Source organism: Xyrauchen texanus, chromosome 4 (genome assembly GCF_025860055.1).
Source record: "Xyrauchen texanus isolate HMW12.3.18 chromosome 4, RBS_HiC_50CHRs, whole genome shotgun sequence".
In the NCBI taxonomy this organism is placed as follows: domain Eukaryota; kingdom Metazoa; phylum Chordata; class Actinopteri; order Cypriniformes; family Catostomidae; genus Xyrauchen; species Xyrauchen texanus.
In genome coordinates, this window is record NC_068279.1 from 39752242 (window position 1) to 39775519 (window position 23278).

Sequence of the window (23278 nt, forward strand, 5' to 3'; positions counted from 1 at the left end):
CATCTACTGTATGTCACAGAAAGGGGGAGAGAGGCTATAGGCATATACACAGAGACTATGGAGAGGAGGAGGGAGTGAGACTAAAGGAAAGTCATTTAAGGACACAGAGTGAGAGGGAGAGAGGGAGAGAGAGAGAGATGCGGATAACTGCCCTGCAGAGAGTAAACGTGTTCATGTGCGATGGAGACAAAAGACAGACAAGACAGAAAGAGAGAGAGAGAGAGAGAGAGAGAGAGAGAGAGAGAGTAATGGCTCACTTTTATTTGTCAGAAGATGAAGAAAAGAGAAGAACGGGAGCGTTCACCCCGTATCAACCTCCATGCACCAACCAAAAGGCGTGTAGACACATAATCCATCAGGAGCTGTCTCTGCCACAATCGGCTCCGTGCTCAGGATTATTTACATTAAGGGCAGACAAATGGAGTGTGCCAGGAGAGCAGCTCTGCATTGCAGTCCCTGTCACAGGCTGGCATGCTCAGTACAGAGTCTGCATACCCAATCAGATGTGCCAACACGGCATCAGACAGATACTCAAGTGATAAGATCAAAAAAAGCAACACTCAGCCTCAAAGCTGCCCTAAATGTCAGATCAGTACATCCAACTGAGTAGCATTTTAAGACTGCATGTATTAGTCTGTGATAGAGAAGACTAATGGCTGGAAGACTACAGTATGTGCAAGTAAGAGTTGTGTACAGAGCACTGGGGCAGTAAAGTAGCATCTCTCAGCAAAGCGAGGAAAAAGGAAAGGCGGTTTGTTTCCCTCTTTGACTCACTAGCTTTTAATGCCGAGACGCTGTTTAGCTACAGTGTGAGTCAGCACTATTAGAAAAAAACATAAAAAATGTCTGTCAAATTCCAGGCTTGCATCTCATTTTAAATGAAAAAAAAAAGAAAAGATAATAAATCCATAATATGTGGCAGACACATGCAATGCAAATACTGCATAAATTGACTGGTACCTTTGAAAGTTGTGCAACTAAAGGCAAGGGATTTACATCAAATCATGTGACACTGAGCAGTCTCTAAAATTGTTCAAGATATTTATTATAGAAATTGCCCTCAAACTTTATTTCCTGTGTGAAAGGCACACAGTTCAAAGAGATCACATAGGCAGTCATTTTACATTTCAAAACAACTGTGCCTGTGCAGACATCTGTTAAGTTGGATCAGCTGGAGTTCTAGCAATGGACAACATCAGAATGGTCACATGTATGAGGTCCCTGAGGAGACCAGACTGCAGTCCGAGCTGGTGGGGAAGGGGAGATTGCATACTGCCGCCTAGAGGACAGACATAGACATTACAGGAGTAAAAAGAAAACAAATGACCTCAGAATGTGCTTAGACTTGAAGTTGCAGTTACACAGTGTTCTCAGAGAGGGATATTCACTACTCACTACTGATTGATCTCAAAATGATGCTGAAGGGAAAAGCAAAACCAACATTTTCCCATTACAGCACATGTCCAGGTACATTAGTGGTCCTATGTATAAAGTATTGATGGTTACCAAAACACAAAAGTTCTAAATCTCAGATGCATCTGCATTTGTTGCAAGTTATGAACCAGTTAATGATGAAATTATAATTTTTATTGTATTTTTAAGACAAATTACAGTGTTCTTCATACAAAATACAACAACTCCGTTGTGAAGAAAACTAAATATACAGAACAACTGCCCCCAAAAACACATATAAGTCTTCACATAAAAATATAATTATTAAAGCACTGGAAATTAAAATAATAATAATAAAAACAAAAATAAACACACATAATGTAAGATACGGCCGTTCATTTGGAGCAGTTTAGAAGGCCACCATTATGTGCACGTCATAATTCCGTACTTTATTTAGAATGCTTCATAAATATTTAGCCAAATTTCGGTTAACATTAACACTGCTCCATTAGATAGTGAAAAAATAACACAACAAATCAATCAACAAATCAAATGATAATACTGCTATTAGACATGCTTTAATCATCATAATATGTACACATTTTTGGATTCCAAACCACAAATCAAAATACTGTTGTAGCAGTACACGTGTAACCTGAATGCTCCATTCTTTTCACAGTCAAGAATTGTGAATACACAATTTTTTAATGTAATTAGACATAAACGGTGACTTGTAAGATACAGATATGCATAATATATACATGTATATATACACACACTGATCAGCCACCACAAAACTACCTGCCTAATATTGTGTAGGTCCCCCTCGTGCCACCAGAAAGCTTTTCTGGGATGCAGGATGGTGCTGTTTTGGCGGCAAAAGGGGGAACTACGCAATATTAGGCAGGTGATTTTAATGTTGTGGCTGACACACACACTATATACAATAAAAGCCTTATCCAGTTTAAAATTGTCTCTGAAAAATCACAGGAAAAGACAGCTATTTTAACATATTCAATTGAGATTATGAATAAACTAGTAAAAAAAGAGAGTGTACCAAATTGTCATGACATTTATGAGAAATGTTTTATAAACTGGGCTAAACATAGAGATCAATGTTGTCAATGTATACAACCTCTTATGGTGCTTAAATGGCTCATTCAACCAATTTATTTATTTTTTAAATCTGTCGTAATTTACTCACCCTCGTGGTGTTCCCAACCCTTTGATTTTCTAAATGTCTCGGAACACAAAAGGAAATGTTACTTAGAATATTAGTCTCAGTCATCACTTTCATTGCAGCTTTATATCCATTTAATAAAAGTGCATTGTGACTGAGATGGTCATTGTGCTTAACATCTCCTTTTGTGTTCCAGAGAGGAAAGAAAGTCGAAGGAGTATGGAACAACATAAAGGTGTGTAAATGAACAGATTTTTCGTTTTGTGGCTAACTAATCTTTTAATAATAAGATTTAAAAAGAATATAAAACAAGTTTATTTTCTTATGAAAACAATGACTTACTTATATTATTCAGATCCACCAAGGATCTCACAGGAATGCGGAATTAAGTTGACACTGTAGCCTTTTGTGACTTCACATGTGGACAATGAAAACATGTTCAAGCAAGCTACAAAGTAGACTTGATGTCCTACAAAGTAGAATGAATGGTGACTATCAAATCTGAGGGTTTTTTCATGTCTGGCTATTGACAAGGCAGTGTGTTACCTGTCACTGGCTTCTTAGCTTAACTTGGAACGATATGATTCATTATATTCCCAAGTGTTTTTGTTGTGTTGTATTACCATCAAATAGAAATATGGGAACAGAGTGACATTCACAGAGAAAAACTTTGTTAATTTCATTAAAAATCTCCATAAAGCAGAATATTCCATAAAAATATACTTTTGACCTAGCTTGCTCACTTAAGTTTTAGAATAATAAAATAGTATCTCATGTAAAACCAACCTCTCTGTTTGATTGAGGAATATGCCTGATACACAAGCCAAACATTCATCAGTCCTTAGTCAAGCTCTTCATTACAAATTGCTTGAAAGAAACAACACAAACACTACAGAAGAAATAAAAGTCATCAAATAAATTAAAATGAGTCTCCTTCAACACTTGGCAGGGGTTTCATATATTACAATTCATCTTATCCTGAAGAGATTTCCTTCTTAGTGTTGCTATATGTATAGCCTGAAGCTTCTGTCCTTCCACCTCTTTGATCGAACGCGAAAGAAGTAGAACATAACCATGAGGAACATGCAGGAGAGAGCATACAGCAGCACACAAAGACTCATATCCACACTGGAGAACCCCAGACCCAGAAACGTCATGCCTGGCCTGGTTTCTATCTGGACACCTGTCCCTTTCTCACCATCAGTATCAGTCCTCTTGAGAAGTTTAGGAACCCTCTCAGATGGCATTATATTCTGGTTAAGGTGAATTTTGCTGTCAGATTTGGTAATAGCTTTGGGTTTTTCCAGGGCCGGAGGGGCTGGCTCTGCTTGGCTGCTGCTAGTGTATTTTGGGGAGATGTTTGAAGCACCATAATGCTGTTTGAGGAAAGCAAGTACCATCTGTTCATTCCAGACATGAAGACCTTCTTGCTCCTCATGGCATGTTGGACAGAGATCAGGGGTGGGCCATTGAATCTTAGGAAACATGGGGTCCTCACTCATTGACCCTGCATAAAGAGTGGACAATGAGCTATATGGGTGTTGTCTGACATCATATATTACATGCAGCTAAATGAACACTATATACTTTTTTCAAAATGTCCCCATTTATTCCTTTTTCTTTCTTATTTCCTTCCAGTCAGTCTTCCTTCATTCATTCCCTTCTTCCATCTGTCTACATTCATGTATTTCTTCCTTTATTATTAATTTCTTTCTTACATCTTTTTCTTTCCTTCCTTTCTTTACCATCTTCCTCTCTTTCTTCCCATTTTATTCTTTTTTCTGCTATTTTCCTCCCTTCCTGTCTTTCGTCCTGTTTGTCTTTCATCCTGTATTTGTTCCCATCTTCTTGTATTCTTTCCTACCCACCTGTTTTCCTTTCAGTCTTTTCTTTTTCCTTCACTCCTGTCTTCCTTCTTGTCTTTTCTCCTTGCAGTCTTTCTTCTTCCTTTCGGCTTTTTTCTCTTTCTTCCATTTTCTTTTTTCCTTTCCATCATCCAGCTTTCCAGACCTCCATAGTATCTTCTCCTACTTTCTTTCATATTTCCCCTTCCTTTATGGTCTATTTACTTCCTTACCATCAATCTTTCCTTTGTTCTCTTCTTCATGTCTTCATATTTTTTCCTTCCATCTTACATGTCTTTCTTCCCTACTGTTTTGTCCCCCTTCATACCTCTCTTCATCTTTCCAAGCTGTCTTTTTTCCTTTCTTTCTTCTTTCTATTCTTTCTTTGTCTTTTTTCACCCCTTTTCTCACCTGGATTCGAACTTGCAACAGCAGATGTGGTAGTCAGTGTCTTTACTTGCTGAGCTACCCAGTCCCCCCTTTCTTTGACTTTTTCATTTGTTCCTTTCCACTTCTTTCATATTTCCTTCATATTTTTCCTTCCTTCCTTCCTTTTATTCCTATGGCTATTTCTTCCTTAGTTCTTTCCTGTCTTCCTTCATGTTTTTCTTCCTGATTTACTGTCTTTCTTCCTTCCATCCTGCTGTTCTTCCTATCTTTCTTCCCACAGTGTTTTAAAACTTCCAATGATATAATGACTGACACAAATAATAGTGTAAAAAAAATACAAAACATACACTTGTTTTATCACCCTTGAGGAGATGGAACTAAGTAATTAGGCCCTTTCCCACTGCAGCCCATTTTAGGTACTTTACCCCGGGACTAGTACTTTTCATCGTTTTCGATCTGTAGTTCCTGGAAGCCGTTTTATGGGATATTTTTAGCTCCTACTCCTAGGAAGGTAGATCCCTTTAGGGCAAATAGGGACTGTGGGAGGTGCTGTAGCTTGTGATTGTAAAGGAGAAGAGTCCACAGCTGCCCTTTGTAAACAAACTAGATGCTAGCCTGCTACACAGGATTGAGCTAATTTTACAATTCCATAACATAAATAAAATAAAACCAGCAAAGTATCCATAGAGTATAGGTGTGACTTCATCGGGAGAAACTCTTTGAGATTTCATCGCATCTGTACTGTTCTTAGGGTGACAGATATAAATAAGCTGTTTATCGAGAGAGGGTAATTGAACTCAATTATACACAAACCATCATGACCAAACCATTTTGATGTGGTTGTTGTTGCCATTGAATCGCTCGTGCAAACAACATCACAAGAAAAACGGTCGATACTAGATAATGTCACTACGGGGGTTACTTTTGTACTGTGTGAATACAAGAGGGAAAATGTCACCATGAGTGTCCTGTTCCTATTAAGAGTTCTCATATAAAACATTACAAAGGGAAAAGTACCAGGACTGTAGGTGGGAAAGGGCCTATTGTAGCACCTCTACCCATCAGAAGCTTTAATTAGTTGCTCGCTTCTGACATGATGCATAATTGCAAATTTTTACACATCTGTCTTACCTGACAGTCTTGTGTTAACCTGATTGTGCTTTCTCCACAGCCACAGTACTGCCTCATCCAATGATTTGACCTGGTTCAGAGACTCCTGTGCCATCTCTTCAAAGTGTTTTCCGCAATCCTGGCAACCAAAGAAGGTTCCAATGTAACGGCGCATAGTTTGAAGCACTGCCAAGGGATCATCTTCAAACCCTGAGGTGAAAATGGTGGGGCATTATTTAAAATTAGTCATAGCAATGAAAAAACATAAACAGAAAATGGCTACAATGAGGAAGAGTGTCCAAAAAGTAACAGAAGAGTGTGAAGCCCCATACACACAAGTCGCTAGTCTCTGTACTGTGAAGTTGCTTGTGGGCATTCCTACTGCTGCCGCTTTAACATTATTGGTTGACTGCAAGTCTGCCCAAATCTCTTGAAAATCAGATCAAAGATGAAGCACTTTTGAAAGTAAAACTAAGATATCATTTTAATTTGACAAGGAATCATTTTTTGCACACAAGGCATTTTTATATGAACTATAGAAGTGCTCAACACATCATATCATTAATAAGATGAACAATCTCTCACTCAGACTGCCGACAACGTCTTTTCCATGCATATGTTTTTTAATTATATCCATGTATGTGGTTGCACACAAACCAAATAGAACAGTAAAATCGCTCACAGAATCATCACAATGCTCCTCTGTCCTGTCTGTACTCGACTCCATTATTCTCAAAGGACAGGAGTGAAGTGAGGTCCACTGACAGACTTTTCGCTCCTAATGGTTGTCACACCTCATTTGAATACACGTAAACTTTTCTAAACTTTGTCGCTCAGTCACATGACCAAGTTGGCAGAGGTCACTGTCGTTCGTGTTGCTGGACGACATCTCGTTGCATTGTTACTGGAAGTCGCTGCATGTGTGTACAGGGCTTAACTCTTTTTAAGGTGTTTTCATATACACTATAAGTCAAATGTTTAGACACACTTGAATTAATTTAAGTTTGTCATACATATGAACTCTTTCAAACTCTTTCTCAGTTAAAAACCATCCCAGGTGGATTCCTCATGAAATTGGTTAGGAACATGCCCAGAGTGTGCAGCATCTAGGCAAAGGGTAGCAACTATGAAGACGCTAAATAACATACACTACATAATTTGCATATTTCAAATTTTGTTATTTCACAGTTTTGTTGATGTTACTATTATTTTAAAAGTGGAAAATGGAAAATCTATTATTATTACAACTAATCTAAACAGGTCTCAGGCTCACTGAGAGGAAGGCATTTCCCAACTCATACCTGTGTTGGCTAGAACATCAGGTCGGCTGGCAGCCTGGACAGTCAGAACGTGAAACAGAGTCCAGAGGGAGCAGGGATATCCTCTAAGTGACACACTACTGCCCTGGCATCCAACCCATTGCACTTGCTCACTCAGGTACAGCCCTGAGATCTGAGAAATAAAACAAACAGGGCAGATTAAATCCAATACCACACGGATTAGTGTTCCTGTCAATTACACAAACCAACTAAGGACTTTCAAGCATAGCTGGTAAAATATGCCATATTTTAATAACACAAGGTACAGACACTTTGTAGGGATTGTGGTTTTAATAACTGTTGACTGAAACTGAATAAGTTGTTTAATGAGAAACTATCTCACCCTCATCTTGTTGTTGACTAGGTCCAGTATAGCATCATAGGGGATCTTCTTCAAAGGTAAACTGACTAGCCACTCTAGTAAAGTCTCAAGAAGTTTAACCACTGATTGGCGACCTGGAAATAGCTGAGATCAAAGGGCCAAGAAAGACACACCTGTGAACTTCAAAGCTCTTAAAAAAGAACACGTTATTAGACAGTTCAAGTGTGAAGAAAAAAAGTTACGTCTGTGTTGAAACACTACCTTGGCGACAACCGTTACAAAGTCCTTGAACGTTTTTAGTTCTTCTCCCTCTAAGGTCTTGTGAGTGGCGAGTTCGACCCTCAATAGATAATGTAAACCAGACTCCAGATCAGCCATGTATACCTTAGACCTGGAGAAACACATTATTCACGTTCCTACTGGTAACTACTTCTTTGCATTAAACTAAGTCACCAAAGAATAAAAAGCCAGATGAACAACACATGGATGTTTCATCTCCTGAAATGTTCAAGACCCCCATTAAATAAAAAAATGTCCATGTCATTTGAGGTCATCTATATGTGTATTCCTAAATGGTGACAAAACACTGACCATTGACTATTAAAAAAATAAAAATAAAGAAGCCTTTCAATAAAAATCTTTCTGTTTCAAAAGGAAAAATGTAAACACATAAATTTGTGAATGTCAAACCATTTCGTAAGATCTTTAAAGTTGACACTTGGACTAGAGGTCTGCATTCCCGCGGAACTCCCGAAGGACCTGCGGGACCCGATCAGATATCTTGCGGTGTTGGTGCAGAATAAAATTTCAGAGTAAAAGGCGGAAGCGGGCGGTACATCCATAAGTTGGTGGTCAGAGAAGTCAGATGGGCATCATGTCATGGGTTATCTAATGGGTTGTGGGGAATGGGAACGGTTGGGAAGAAAATCACTGGGGGCAGAGAGCAGGTGAACATGGAGTAAAATTCAGTAGGAGCGTTCGGTTGCATGATAGAAACTTGCGGGAGCGGGATGAAAAAAACTGTCCCGTGCAGACCTCTAACTTGGACTTCACATTCTTCAGATAAAAAAAATTAAATATGTCCTTTTGCAGGACATATAAACATTAACACAATAAAACTCACTTTGTAAAGTCCTTCCACTCCACCTGGTTTCCCTGTCTATTACTCCCAGGCTGAGGAAGCTGCAGGGAAGAGGTGAACTGTTTCCTGTGCACTCCGGGGAGGAGTTTCAAAAATGAAGAGAAGAAGAAGCGCAGCCTCTTTTGACTGTTAACACAAACTCAATTTTTTTAATGACACATAAACAAGGCTTGAATTTGATAGTTCTGTCAAAGTTAATCCAACTGAGGCAGTAAACGTACACATTCATGACACTGTGTGTGCCGTTGGGGTGGAAGAGGTATGCTGATGGAACTGAACTAATCCCTAGTTTCTCCATTAAAAGCTTGTCTGCGTTCAGCGCTCTCTTCACTGTCAAACCCTCATATAGCATTAGGTCCAAAATTACCTAAAAGCACACAAAGCATAAAATTAGCACATTGGACATCTACTTATTAATGTTTTCCATTTTTCCATAATAATATATATATTTATACATACACACACACACACACACACACATACATTTGAAGTCAGACGTCTACTTGCACCTTAGACAAATACATTTAAACTCAGTTTTTCACCATTTTTGACATTTAATCATAGAAATCATTCCGTCTTAGGTCATTAAGGAACTATATTTTAAGAATGTGAAATGTCAGAATAAAAGTAGAAAGAATGATTTATTTCAGCTATTATTTATTTAATCACATTCACAGTGGGTCAGAAGTTCACATACACTTTGTTAGTATTCGGTACCATTGTCTTTAAATATGCCCACAAATTTTCAATTGTATTGAGGTCAGAGCTTTGTGATGCCCACTCCAATACCTTGACTTTCTTGTGCTTAAGTCATTTTGCGACAACTTTGGAGGCATGCTTGGGGTCACTGTCCGTTTTGAAGACTCATTTGCGACCGAGCTTTAACTTCCTGGCTGACGTCTTGATGTTGCTTCAATATATCCATATAATTTTCCTTCCTCATGATGCCATCTATTTTGTGAAGTGCACCAGTCCCTCCTGCAGCAAAGCACCCCCACAACATGATGCTGCCACCCCCATGCTTCACGGTTGGGATTGTGTTCTTCGGCTTGCAAGCCTCACCCTTTTTCCTCCAAACATAACGATGGACATTATGGCCAAACAGTTAAATATTTATAAAACCTAACACTTCCTATGCCTCAAGACACACCATCCCTACAGTGAAGTATGGTGGTGGCAGCAACATGATGTGGGGATGCTTCTCATCAATAGGGACTGGGCATCTTGTTAAAATTGAAGGAAGATGGATGGAGCAAAATATAGGGAAATACTGCTAGAGAACCTGCTTAAGTCCGCTAAAAAACTGAAACTTGGGATGAAATTCACCTTTCAGCATGACAATGATCTCAAGCACAAGGCCAAAGCAACATTGGAGTGGCTCAAGAACAAAAAGATAAATGTACTACAGTGGCCCAGTCAAAGTCTTGATCTCAATCCTATTGAGGCACTATTTCAAAATTGCAGTCCATAAGCATCGCCCAATCAACCATTTGGAGCAAATCTGCCAAGAAGAATGGGCCAAAATCACTTCGTCACTGTGTGCAAAGCTGGTACATATGTACCCTAAAATACATTATTGAGTTATTGCAGCAAAAGGTGGCTCGAAAAAATATGAATGTGTGGGGGTTGAATTCTTATGCAAGAAAGATATTTCAGTTTTTATTTTTCATAAAAATATTTCCCAACAAAAAAACAATAATTGATTTTGAGTTTAAGTGTTTTAAAATATATGATTTGTAATTCGGTAATATGAGAGAACTGGATAGGGGTCTAAATACTTTTGCAAGGCACTGTATATACAGTACATATATATATATATATATATATATATATATATATATATAATACACCAATCTTATTTTTTTCTTCATGGAACACAGGACTTATTAAGCAGAATGATCAAGCTGCTCTTTCTCATATATTAAAATACAGCAGGTTGCAACAACTCAATGCCAAGATCCAAAAAGGAAAAAAGTACCATAAAAAGTGGTACATTTGACGATGTTTTAGTTGTGAAAGCAATACAATGCTTTGTGTGAAGAAAATATCTAAATTTCTGTCTCTGCTTAAAAAGCACTACAAACACATAAAAGCACTAAAAAAGCATTGTTATCCAAGTAGGTACATAAAAACATTTGTAAATTAACTAAGTGCAACTTAAATGTCTCTTTCTCACATCTTTCAATTTATCAGAGACAATGGAACTTTTAATAAATTGCATTTATGTATTTAAATAATTGGAAAGCAATTGAACACTATTGTGTACAATGAGGATCAATAAAGTTTTTTTTGCATGAAACATAATACAGTATAACATTATATAGGCCTGATTTTATAAGCATAACATAAATACGAATATAAATGAGATTTTCTTATAAACAGATTTCTTAGCAAGCACATGTGTGTAAAGTGACCCTGCAGTTAAAAACTTTAATAAATAGACCTCTCTTTCTCTTGGCTCACAACGAAGGCGGTACCCTATCCCTCGCCTTCGCCGCTTTGTACCCCTAGTCTGACAGGCGGGTCTGTGACCAGCGTCGAGAATGGCTGCAGGACCGGATGGCTGCTTGCCTGTGCTGGGCTACCTCCACCCCCCAATCCCCACCCCTGTTGCAAGTCTTGTTCATGTTGTAGAGTGTACTGATTATGTGCTAATGTTGCTGAGGTGTTATTTTTTTCCTGTTCCCACACTGTACTCCTTAAGGAGCATAGTCTGGGGGCTGCCTTTTTCTCCTCACCTCTCCTCATGTCATGCTGTATTTCTTTTTAATTCCCTGTCTTCCTGTCCTGTCTACCCCCTTGTCATATGTATGTTTGTATGGACAGGTCAATGGCCAATTTCACTGGTACTTGTGACTATGACAATAAAGGACTACTACTACTACTACTAAATAAATATGGTTAACAAAGGAGATTAGAGTGAGTGTGCAATGAGCATTTTCTCTCTCTCTCTCCTCCTCCTCCTCCTCCTCCTCTTCTTCCTTCCTCTACCCTACCCTAGGCTACCCTGGTTTGTTTATATGGCAGTCACAAATTGCATGATGCATAATGGCATTACGTCTACAAGTACACAGTGCCTATTAAAACTCTAACCAAATTATTAACATTAAGATAGGTCTATGGGTTGTTTAATATTAATGCTCATCATTTTAATCCTGTTCTGTGTGAATTTGTTCAGTTTCGAGCCAAAGAAACAAACATTTAGGCTTTGTGAGAGCCCCTTATAATTTTCATTATGTGCAATCACATGACATTTATTGTGTTGTGTAATTTTCATAAATTTCTATGAAGTCAATTCATCTGATATTCTGTCTTGACAAAGCCATCATTGTGTCTTTATGTTTCTCTAATTTAATTCAGTAATAGATAATAACTTTTGGTGCCTTGACAAGGTTTCACACAATTTCCATTTTTGCCCATATTTCTGAATTGTTTTCATGTTGAGAAGGCAAAAGTCTGTACATACTGGCAAAAGTTTCAGCACCATAAGACCGGACAGCTCCAACAACTAAGCACTTAAATTATACTTTATAATGAGCGATCTACATGCTGGTTTGGGAAAAAGGCATTACTCCATTGTAAAAACGAGCGACAATAGTTTAGATGACACCCCAGTGTCACCTTTAAAATGGAGTTAGTATTCTCTTTGTCTCTTTGAATATCCTTTATGTTCTTTACTGTCAGGTGTTGATAACATTTTTGATGATCACAGAAAATGCTTGTTCACATAACGCTGAAATTTACCAAATCGTTCACATGGACGTGTGGCCTAATCAAAAACATCTATACCCCCCCCCCCAGAAAAAAACAAACAAAACAACAACAAAAACTCACCAGATCTGCCGATGACATTACATATACAAATACATTATATATTTTGGAATCAAAACAGCGAATTTCACTGAATTCATCTCCATTGTTTGCAGGTATATTCACACCTCCGGTTAAGACATTACAAAAATCTAGAGTTCTGGCAATCTTTTTTCAAAATTTTGGCAATCTTGCTGCAAATTTGCCACTCATAATTTTCACATGCAAATGAGCTTTGCAGCAAACTCTTCATTGTTGCACAAGGTTTTCTGTAGGTTCACCTCAACCTGTTAAATGCTTTTTATTTGCAGCAAATCACAAGCTCATTTGCATGTGAAAATAAAGAGTGGCACATTTGTGGCAAGTCTGTCAGAACTTTTTGTAAGGATGTCCCAGTGTGATTATTACAGCACAAAATGTTGCAATTTAGTTATAAGAATATATAGTCTACAAACGCTTCTTTGTGTATTGTGCCAGGTCTGAGCATATGAAAGCGAGAACGCTGTGAATGCAAGAGCTAGGATGAATGGCAAGATTTACAGTGAAAAACAAATAATTTTACATTTCCTTGTTTCTCACACAAAGCTATTGTATAGCTATATACATATGGACTATATGTATAGACTTGGAATATAGCAAAACGTTGTATGAACTACCTTTATGATACTTTTTGTCATGATACATTATCTCTACAGCCTCAGCTTCCAGTGGAGTGTACACATTCTTCAAAAAGTTTCCTTTTGTGTTCCAGTACAGAAATGAAGTCATACAGGTTTGCATACAGAAAATGCGAGTATATGATGACAGAATTATCGTTTTGGGTGAACTATTCCTTTAATTACTACGGTTTAAAATATAACATACAGTATATAATACATCTGTCCCGATGTATGAGAAACACACATCAATTATTTTCCATACCTCTCTGCCTACGTAGGAGTCTCTTTCCTCAACTATAATGGCAGTGTAGTGCTCGGTTTTCTTCCCAAATAAGGACAGGATGTCCTCAGCCCTGCAATAGAATGACATCTGGCATTAAGATGCATTTCAGGTGATCCGATCGCATGCGGTCAGTGCTAAACATAGGTGTAAACAGGGTCTAAAACCTTTTGTTATTGGATCACAAACCACACAAGAAGGTAGTCAAAAATGCATGTGACCATATCGCATTTGAGGTGTAAATGCTAATCTGTCCTGAATGTGTCGCAGACAGCAGTGAAGCACCAGCCCTTACCTGTTAAAACTCTTAAACAAGAGTTTAAACTTTGCCTGTTCCGTGCGGCTTAAAAATGAAATTAAATGATCGAAAAATGAATGAAACAATCAGTTGTTTTGGAGGAGGACTCGTGTGGTGGGTATGTTCAAGTAAGCTCTGTGTCAGGACGCTGAGAGGATAACTGCACCGGCTCGGTCTTCTTGCAGTCGAAGATGGAGCAACTTTCTGCTCTTAAGTTTATTCCGTGCACTGTTAAGTGCTTCAAAAGATTTGTTGTGTTGCCTGTCTTGGCAGCAATTATCTTGTCGCAAATATTGCATCGTGTGCTGTTGGCATCGAGCCTGATGAAATGTGAGCCGCGTCTCTGGGCGTAACCGGCATAAACTAGTGTTTTCCCTTGACGCCTAAAAACAGCCAATCACCGGCACTTTGGTGGATTTGGGCACATCTAGCATGCTACATGCTTATCACTGACGTTGATGAGATTAACCCCTTAGGTATCGAAATTTGGTACTGAATGACAAGACATTTTTAGATACTCTGTATTTTAGAGGCAATTCAGTCGGTGCCTAAAATGTATCGAACTCGATACCCAGCCCTAATCATACCAGGTGTAAAGGGGATCAATATTTCTAAATAGTAATCTGAGACACATTTCCCACACTACTGTCAACAAACTAGTGTACTTCCTGCCATTATGCATCATGCAATTTGTGACTGCCATATAAACAAACTAGAGTAACCCATTGGAGGAAGGAAGAAGACAATTTCTTAATAAGCATCTATCAAACATAAAAAACAGCAGTTGTTACACTTATGCGTGCTAAAAGGATGATTTAAATTGAGTGGTAATAGTTGTGAGCACACCTGGCAGGGTCCAGGGGAGGGCAGCTAACAGGCCAGTCTTGTCTTGTGTGGTTTTGTAGGAAGTTCACAATCAGCTGTCTCACAATCTGCAGCTCTCTGTCAGCTCCTGTTAACACACAAATACAACAAAGTAAAACACAAATATTTGTTACACAATAACAGCAATAATTGAAAAAATAAATCAAATAAACTTATATTGTACTCAGAGCAAATATAAAACCCACCTTGATAGGTCTTCCCAAAATCATTTGTGGTGTCATGTGCCTTGAAATACTAAGGGGGAAAAAAAAATATTTTCCAAAATGAAATCCCCAAGAAATCATACATTTTCCTAAATCTTCATTCTTTACATTTTAACTAGGCATAGTTGGCACAGCAGAAGTTTCAAGCAACAAGTAATTTGTCATGCAAGTAATCAAATAACATTTGATGTTTGATACACAGGTAAGCAGAGCAAGATTTTTAACAAAGACATTTCACTGTGGGCAGGGCTTCTTCGTGCAATGCAACAGACAGCTTGCCACTATTTCATGTCAAGCCTTACTAGTACAGTGTAACATGTTTTATGGATTTATTGTACTGAAACACAGTGTCCTAACCAGATGTCATAATATTACAGAGACAAGCAAAATGTTTGTCAACAGGGGACACGAAACTTCTGCGCAATGCGGCAAAATAATTTCCAATAACATATTTGATGTTTAATGTACATCAAATGGATTTTAGACCAATGAGAATTCACAGTGGGTGGGGCTACCCAGCACAATGCTGGATAAATAGAAACTGAGTGATCGACAGCAAGTCAAGTTGCACAACGCTCGTCTTGGTTGTGTCTGGTAAGGACAAACACTCTGAATTAATATGGAAGATAAACCTTTTCTCACATGTTGCTTTTCCGTGTCATATCAGGTTAGGAAACTTCTAGCTTAATAATAATTATAATTAGTATTTACATACCCTGAAGGTGGGGTAGAAGTGGATTCCGAACTCCTTACAAATGTCGAAGTTCTTCTCAAGAGCACAGTCCAGAACTCCAATACGAATGGCCTGTGCCCAATCTATGACAGAAGAGAGTAAAGACATTTCAGATATAAAACATAATTTTCATCTGAACTGAAATTTTTAAAAGTTAAAACACCCCCAACCAAATGACTTTATAATTAAAACCAAATAACCTCAACAATATATGTGACATTTCTACAAATAACATTATTAAACAAAATAAAACATGTTCCACCAGCCTTGGTTGACATTGAGCATAAGGCCCAACTGGGTGAATATCACGAAACCACAAGAACAAGTAAGTCTGTCTACATTTGACCGATTGACAAATTCAATGCTAAATGGATTGCTGTGGACTGTATGATCAATAGACCCTTTTAACACTTCAGGGTTTAGGAACGTGGAAGTAAACTATTGCAGATAGCGGTGAATGGGAGTGAATGGGAGACCACAGCAAATATTATTTTTGCTTACCCATTTGCTCCAACATCAAACAAAAAACACCACTATTACATTTCCACAACTTTCCAAATTCAGGACAACAAATAAAAATTGTGAGCCATTGAATATGACAGTCAAAACAGAGAAGATGGCAATGTGGCACTTACTGTCACATTCTCCACAGCTGCATTAGAAACCTCATAGCATCTGTGATAACTTTTTTTTATTTTAATTATTATTAATTCCAGGGTAATATAATACAAAGAATAATTTGACAAATGTACAGTAAATAAAAAAAGAAAATGCAAATACAAAAAATGTTTGCTTGATTTATGCTGCTAAATAAGGTGGAAATGCATAAATCACAGACTGTCTGTGAAAATACTGTCTAATCCTGTTTTTATTTTATTTAAATGGGATCTGGGGACCCCCAGGGGGCCACGAGGGGGTACTAGGGGGTCTAAAATAAGTCTAAAAAACAAACAAACAAACAAAAAAAGTTTAACATTACCAAATTTGACATTATTACTGGTTGGAAATCATGAGATTAATCATGATTATTTTATAACATTGGGATTCCTAGTTTTTAACTATATAAAATAAAATTTAAAAAGAAAAATCATCTGCATATAGGTTTGTGATATATATTCATACATATATATTCCTTGAACCTATGGCTGTCACCTTTAGCTTGCTCATTGGATGTTGCTCACTCGCCATATTCTCAGTAAAGGTGCTTTGGAATAATATTTGATAAGATCTGGGCAGCAGAAATGGTTTTCATTCAGTCTAACATGATATGACATAAGATATGGCATACAAACATACTTGTTGACTCCAAAGAGCAATCAATATAAACTTCTCATCCAAATGCAGGTTCGGTCGGCTTTCGCAAGGTTATATTTTAAAACAGACGAAACTGGAACATTTGCATTGGGGTTACTTTTATACGTCATTAGTTGCTATTGTATTATTTCTGCCTTGAAAAGTACCTATTCTCACAGTCACTCTCTACCTGTCCAGTGATTATATTAATGAAGCTAACACTTGAAAATCATTGGAAAAATTGGCTAGTGAGATGCTGCTTTTATCTGTACTGACTGCCAGCACAGTTGTCAGATAATGCCTAGTGGACACTACATGAATCAAGCTCATCTCCTTTGATGTTTTGAGTTGGTGACTGGTCTGCGATCTCAAGACAAATGGTCTTATTGTGTGCACACTCCTACGACATGCTAAGACAATTCCCAGACTTTACGAAAGTTTTCTAAACAGCTTGATATCTAGATGTCTTGGTCAGGTGTGTGAACTATCCCAGACCATTATGGTCCAAAACCAAGGAAATTTAGAGAGAGCACAAGAGAAGAGAAAGGCATTAGGAAGCAGAAGACAAAAAAAATATATTATTAGAAAATAAAATACAATTTCACTCACACCTCCCTACCCGCTGTTATTATTATTTTCAGCTGTTTTTATTGTTTCTTTCCTTTGCAAATGGTGCCAATAAGCGCAAAAATGGCCGATGCATTTGCAAAATGCATTTTTGGCGAACCATTTGAAAGGACAATGCTACAGGCAGTTGTATCAGACAGTTTTTCGCCGATTACGTGCGGATTTAAAGGGAAATAAGCGTACAATCTGAACATTATAAAAGTGAATGCATAAACATGCACAATAGGGACACGGTTATGAGCAGCATGCACACTAGAAGCCCAGTTACAGGTATTGGACTGAAATAATAAAATAATTAAGAGAAACTGTATGCTGGTTTTTTCTCGTCTTTTACTTTTTTGTGCTTTATTATCATTTAGTAATACACAGACGTAATGATTAATGTATGTCCTCATGAAATCAGAAACTTTCTCCTCGAAATCCAATCAGAAGTGATCAAAAGAGACGACCAGTTGTAATGGTGATATGTCTCACATGTACATTTGTGATCAGATCCCCCAAAACGCACTGTAATACCAGTGTACACATGGCCTCAGTCGGGGACTGATGGTCATGTAGTTGATACACTACAGTCCTGTATTGTGCGCACCAGCACAATGGAAAACAAGACTGAGTTGTAGAGCGGTGACTGCAAGTCTTATAGTGTATGCTTGGATGGATAGATAAAAGGAACATTGGCAGTTAGCTTAAAATCTTTTATAACACAGTTTTGATCGGAAACTTTGGTGATATTTGGGCTTTCACACACAAAAAAGAAAATACAATCTCTCAATAAATCATGGTTTCATACAGACAACTCTGTAAATGTGTATGGTTTGTTTTTAACGCAAACCTATAAACTCGGTGAACAGCTGTAAAACCTGTTTTATTAAGATAAAGCAGATGGAGTGTGAAGAGCCGGGAAAAAAAACAGGAGAAAGGCAGCTGATATCAAAATTTGTATGAGAAAGAAGAGACAGCCAGGGGCTCTTTAGCCCTTCCTAATGCTCTATTCTTCACCTGAGGGTGGGACACTGTGGGTTTTGAGATGTGTGGGGGAATGCACATTGGGGTCACGCCCTCACAATAGGGCCATCTGACCCTCATTGTGAAGGTAACAGCTGGTAAGGGGCCACTCATGAGCCACCCAGCTGACAGTTTGTGCCAACAAAGGAAAACTGAATGAATTTAACAGAAGACTTGTCTTTGCAATGTAGTCATCTAAAGAACAGCATCACACACTTGTTCCCAGTCCACTGAAGAAGAAAATCAGAAAGGGCATTCCAACACATATAGCCTACAGTATGTTGACACATGCATTTGTGAGTCAAAAGTATGACGGACTTCATATCTACTTCTATTTCAATTATTTAGTTTTGAAGAAAGCCCTAACCAATAACTAATAGGTACAAAAAAAAAGTATTACCTAATAGTTTTGCTATGGATTCCTGAACATGTACCATGGTAATACAATGATATTCTTTGAATAATAAACCATGAGAATATATAGTGGATTTGAAAATCCAATTTAAACGCTGATGTTTTTGGTCTTTGGTTGTGCCAATGTTGCCATTTCGGGCTGGACCAGCCACTCAAACAAACAAACTTGTTTTGATAGTGCCACAGAGTTATCAGTGTTACAATTTAAGGTGAAATCAACCTACAAATGGCTCACTTATAGTTGCATAGTAGGCTGGAAGATGAGAAAGAATTTTAACATAAAAAATAATAGCACTATTTCTAGGTCACTAATCAAATGTAGGCAAATCTTTTGACAACCTTGTTAACTCCTTTCAGCAAAAGGTCAGATTTCCTTCCATTAAAGCACACTAGATGTTCTTTGGAACATTCTCAAATTATGCTGGGATAACATGGACCATCAGGTTTTCCATAAACTGTGAGTTCGAGAGGATGGTGTCATTAAAGCAAAAGGGGGTATACCAATTACTAAGAAATTAAGCTGTTCATTTTTCTATTAAACTTTTCACTCAAAATGTTATGCTTATAAATAAATTGTAATGAAATAAATTGTACTAAAATTAGAAAAATGCAATATGAGAATATTTTTCATTATAGGCTAAGACTTTTGATTGATTATCAAAGCACCACAGTATTACCATATGATCACAGTACAATGGTATCTCCAAACTACTTTTTTGTAAGGGTCGTAAAGCTTAAAAACAGCAGCGAGAGAAAAACTAAAGCTGTCCCATTGATTGTAGAAAGGTTTAGCCTACCCAAACTATGACTTTTAGCATCTTTGAGACAAGGTGTTAAATCAAAATTTTCCCACATTTAGATAAAATGTGTCAGTCTATAATGACCTTTCATTGCCTTCACACTTCATTGCAACTAACAAGAGTGGCTTCCTCCAGATTACTATAAATCACATAGCTCAGAGCAAAGCGGGCACGTAGCACTGCTGTCTAAAGGCCCAGGTATACTTCGACCTGGTCGACCACGTTGCCTTTGTGAGTATACTCTTCTGATCTCGAGCGAATATGAATGCATTTGACGCATACCCACTACAACTTCTTTGTGATACTCTTTTGTAGAGTCAATGGCCAGCGCATTTGGAAAATCTGGCCTGCGGACTGGATTATTATGAAATATACTTCACGCATACTGTGCACGGATCGATCAGAAACACGGACGCACCAGGTATATTTTGGCCTTAAGCATTTTGATTACCAATTAAGGCCCAAGTTTACTTCAGGTGTCCATGGTGCGGATCGCTCCACGCACAGTACGTGTGATGCCTAAATGTTTTTGACCCGCGCATGCGGTCCTCGGCTATGTGCATCGCTGACGCATGCGGCTGCTCGTCTAAAGACAAGCTCATCAGTAATCATTAGACAGTCAAGGAAGAAGAGGAGTTGTTTGGGTCTGGGAAACCTAAGCCTCTAAAATAAAATTCATTAGCACATGCATGAGACATATATGGTAGGCCAACATATGGTGAGGCTTGTTTTTCATGGATAGCTCATGACATCTAAAATATCTGCCCTAAAAAAACTGGGTAGCTAACATATAACTGCAGCAAACTGTATAAATTGTAGCAAAAGTGAAGCAAAGGGTAATTGCATTTGAACTAGTAGAATTTCACAAACACCTGTCCTTCACTCCTATTCAAAACACAATTATGATATCTAATGAATTTCTTACTAGTTGAAATTCTAATTTCACAGCTCACCAATGCACTTCTTACTAGTTAAAAATTATAATTATTGATATCAATGATTACACTGTTGGTGCAAATAAACATTCCTGATATCAACAATTGAATTACCATTCAACTGGTGAAAATTCAAATTTTTTATCTTTGTAAACATATTCATGTTAGATTATCAATAAATTGGAAAGAATTAAAGATATCTAAAAAGTTATAATCGCATTACAGATATTAGAATTGAACATTGCCACTAGTAAAAACTTAATTACTGATATAAAAAAATTTGACTTTACTAGTTGTAATTAAATTGTTGATATCAGAAATGGACATTTGCACTAGTAACATTGTAATTATTAATATCAAAAACTATCATAGTTACAAGTAAAAAGAGCACTGTTCATTTGTGAAATTGAAATTGCAACTAGTAAACTTTAACTCTAGATATCCGTAATGTCATTTTTAATAGGAGCGGATGACAGATTATGGTGAAATTCTAATAGTGAAAATGCAGTTACAGATATCAAGTAGTACAGTTTTGAATCCAGCCATCCATCTTTGACCACTTATCCGGGACCGGGTCACGGTGGCAGCAGGCTAATCAAAGTAGTCCATACGTCCTTTTCCCTGGCCACATCCTCCAACTCATCCTGGGGGATCCAGAGGTGTTCCCAGGCCAGCCAAGAGATATAATCTCTCCAGCATATTCTGGGTCTTCCCCTGGGCCTCCTCCCAGCCCTAAACAGCTCCACAGAAAGGCGTCCAGGAGACATCCTAATCAGATGCCCGAACCACCTAAATTGGCTCCTTTTAATGCAGAGGAGCAGCGGTTCTACTCCGAGCCCCTCGGATGTCAGAGCTTCGCACCCTATCTCTTAGGGTGAGCCCTGACACCCTACGAAGAAAGCTCATTTCATGTGCTTTTATTCGCAATCTTAGTCTTTCGGTCACTACGCAAAGCTCATGACCATAGGTGAGGGGTGGAACTTACACAACTGGTAAATTGTGAGCTATGCCTTCAGGCTCAGCTCCTTCTTCACCACCATGGCCCAGTACAGCGACCGCATTGCTGCACTTATCTGCCTGTCGATCTCACGGTCCAACTTTCCCACACTTGTGAACAAGATCCAGAGATACTTGAACTCCTCCACTTGGGGTAGCTAACTCTCTCCCTACCTGAATAGAGAAATCCACCCTTTTCTGGCAGAGACTTGGAGGTGCTGACCTTCATCCCAACCGCTTCACACTTGGCCACAAACCTCACAAGTGCATGCTGGAGGTCACACCATGATGATGCCAACAGGACCACATCATCTGCAAATAGCAGGGATGCAATGCTGAGGCCCCCAAACTGGACACACTCCTTAACATACCCCATACTCCCGCAACATCCCCCACAGGACATCCCGGGGGACACGGTCCTGTGCCTTCTCCAGTCCATCAAAACTCATGTAAACTGGATATGCAAACTCCCACGCCCACTCTAAGACCCGCACAGTTTTTAATAGTTACAATAAAACATTCTATATCAATAATGTGTGTTTCTGCGAGTGATGTCATTTTTTATATCAAGAATTTATGTTTTTACTAGTGCATAATTACTGATATCAAGAATTGGCATTTCCACTAGTTGTAATTTCATTTCATCAAGACATTTAGTTGTTGATATCAACAATTTATATCATGCGAATTAATAATAGTCAATTTGGCTTGCCATACAGTGGTGTCCAATAACTCAAATATGATACTATTATTGTGCATATTGTTGCACAAAATGGAGACAAATAGAGGGAGTGTTTTGAGTGAACATGAGACCTTGATCACAATCAGGTAGGTGTGATGCAAATGCAACCATCTGCAATTCTCGTGGATTTACAAACAGGTGTATCAACAATACTGGGCTTATCAACTCCTCACAAGTTCTGGTGTACTTAAGTAACTCACTCTCACACACACACTACACCTGTTTAAGTAATACTCATGTAATGATCTATAGTGAACAAATGTGATAATCAAAAGACAGATCATTTAGATTTGTTTTGCCTACATTATAAAAGACACCACAACTACATAACTATTAAGTTAGATGACAATTATTGTAAACAAGATATTCCCATGATTTGTGTCTAAACACGTTATTGGATTGATACATGTCCAAAAGAAACTTGGCTTTCCCATCACTATACCATAGGACCACTACAGTGCTCTCTTCTATTCTTTATTTACAATAATTGGAAACAGACTGTGTTTTTCCAGAAGAGTAAATAAACAGCAAGATTATTACTGAAAGGAAATCCTCCTACCCTTCACGTCGCCTGCCAGTGCTTTCCATGTGGGTGAGTATTGGATGCAGTGTCCACACCAGGACGAGTAGAACTGAACGATCCAGGCGGTGGACGAGTTGAACACGGACGGCTTCAGGGTGTCGCTGGTCAGAATGACCACTGGATCCTCTTCTGTGTATAATCGAGCGGACTGTACATCAGCAAACAGCAGTGCCATCAAAATAATGATTTTTAGACAAAACACAGCTGCCATCGGAGGTGATGAAGGAAACGCCGTGCGACGTGGAGCCACTCAAATAATTGAGCTCTCTACTTTCAGTCAGATTCTGCTCGCTAGTTCGGATGACTACAGTGGGGGC

At 38.2% G+C, this 23278-nt stretch overlaps 1 protein-coding gene across 1 annotated transcript; it reads right to left on the reverse strand.

Moving 5' to 3' along the window:
* Nucleotides 1-1614: 1614 nt before the first annotated feature.
* On the reverse strand, nucleotides 1615-23269 carry LOC127642965 (sulfhydryl oxidase 2-like). The gene is made up of 12 exons (XM_052125449.1): nucleotides 22938-23269; nucleotides 15549-15649; nucleotides 14816-14864; nucleotides 14592-14697; nucleotides 13430-13520; nucleotides 8920-9065; nucleotides 8681-8824; nucleotides 7819-7948; nucleotides 7579-7701; nucleotides 7218-7368; nucleotides 5938-6126; nucleotides 1615-4079 (listed from the first exon to the last, which is right to left on the reverse strand). The coding sequence occupies exons 1-12, from the start codon at nucleotides 23170-23172 to the stop codon at nucleotides 3577-3579; spliced, it is 1968 nt and encodes a 655-aa protein (XP_051981409.1). The 5' UTR covers nucleotides 23173-23269; the 3' UTR covers nucleotides 1615-3576.
* Between the last annotated feature and the right edge of the window lie 9 nt (nucleotides 23270-23278).

Coding starts and splice junctions, on each gene's coding strand:
- LOC127642965 (XM_052125449.1), bottom strand. CDS start 23,172: ATGGCAGCTGTGTTTTGTCTAAAAATCATTATTTTGATGGCACTGCTG. Junction 14,865..15,548: donor ACTTCTACCCCACCTTCAGG/GTATGTAAATAC, acceptor TTTCCCCCTTAG/TATTTCAAGGCACATGACAC. Junction 14,698..14,815: donor TTTTGGGAAGACCTATCAAG/GTGGGTTTTATA, acceptor GTGTGTTAACAG/GAGCTGACAGAGAGCTGCAG.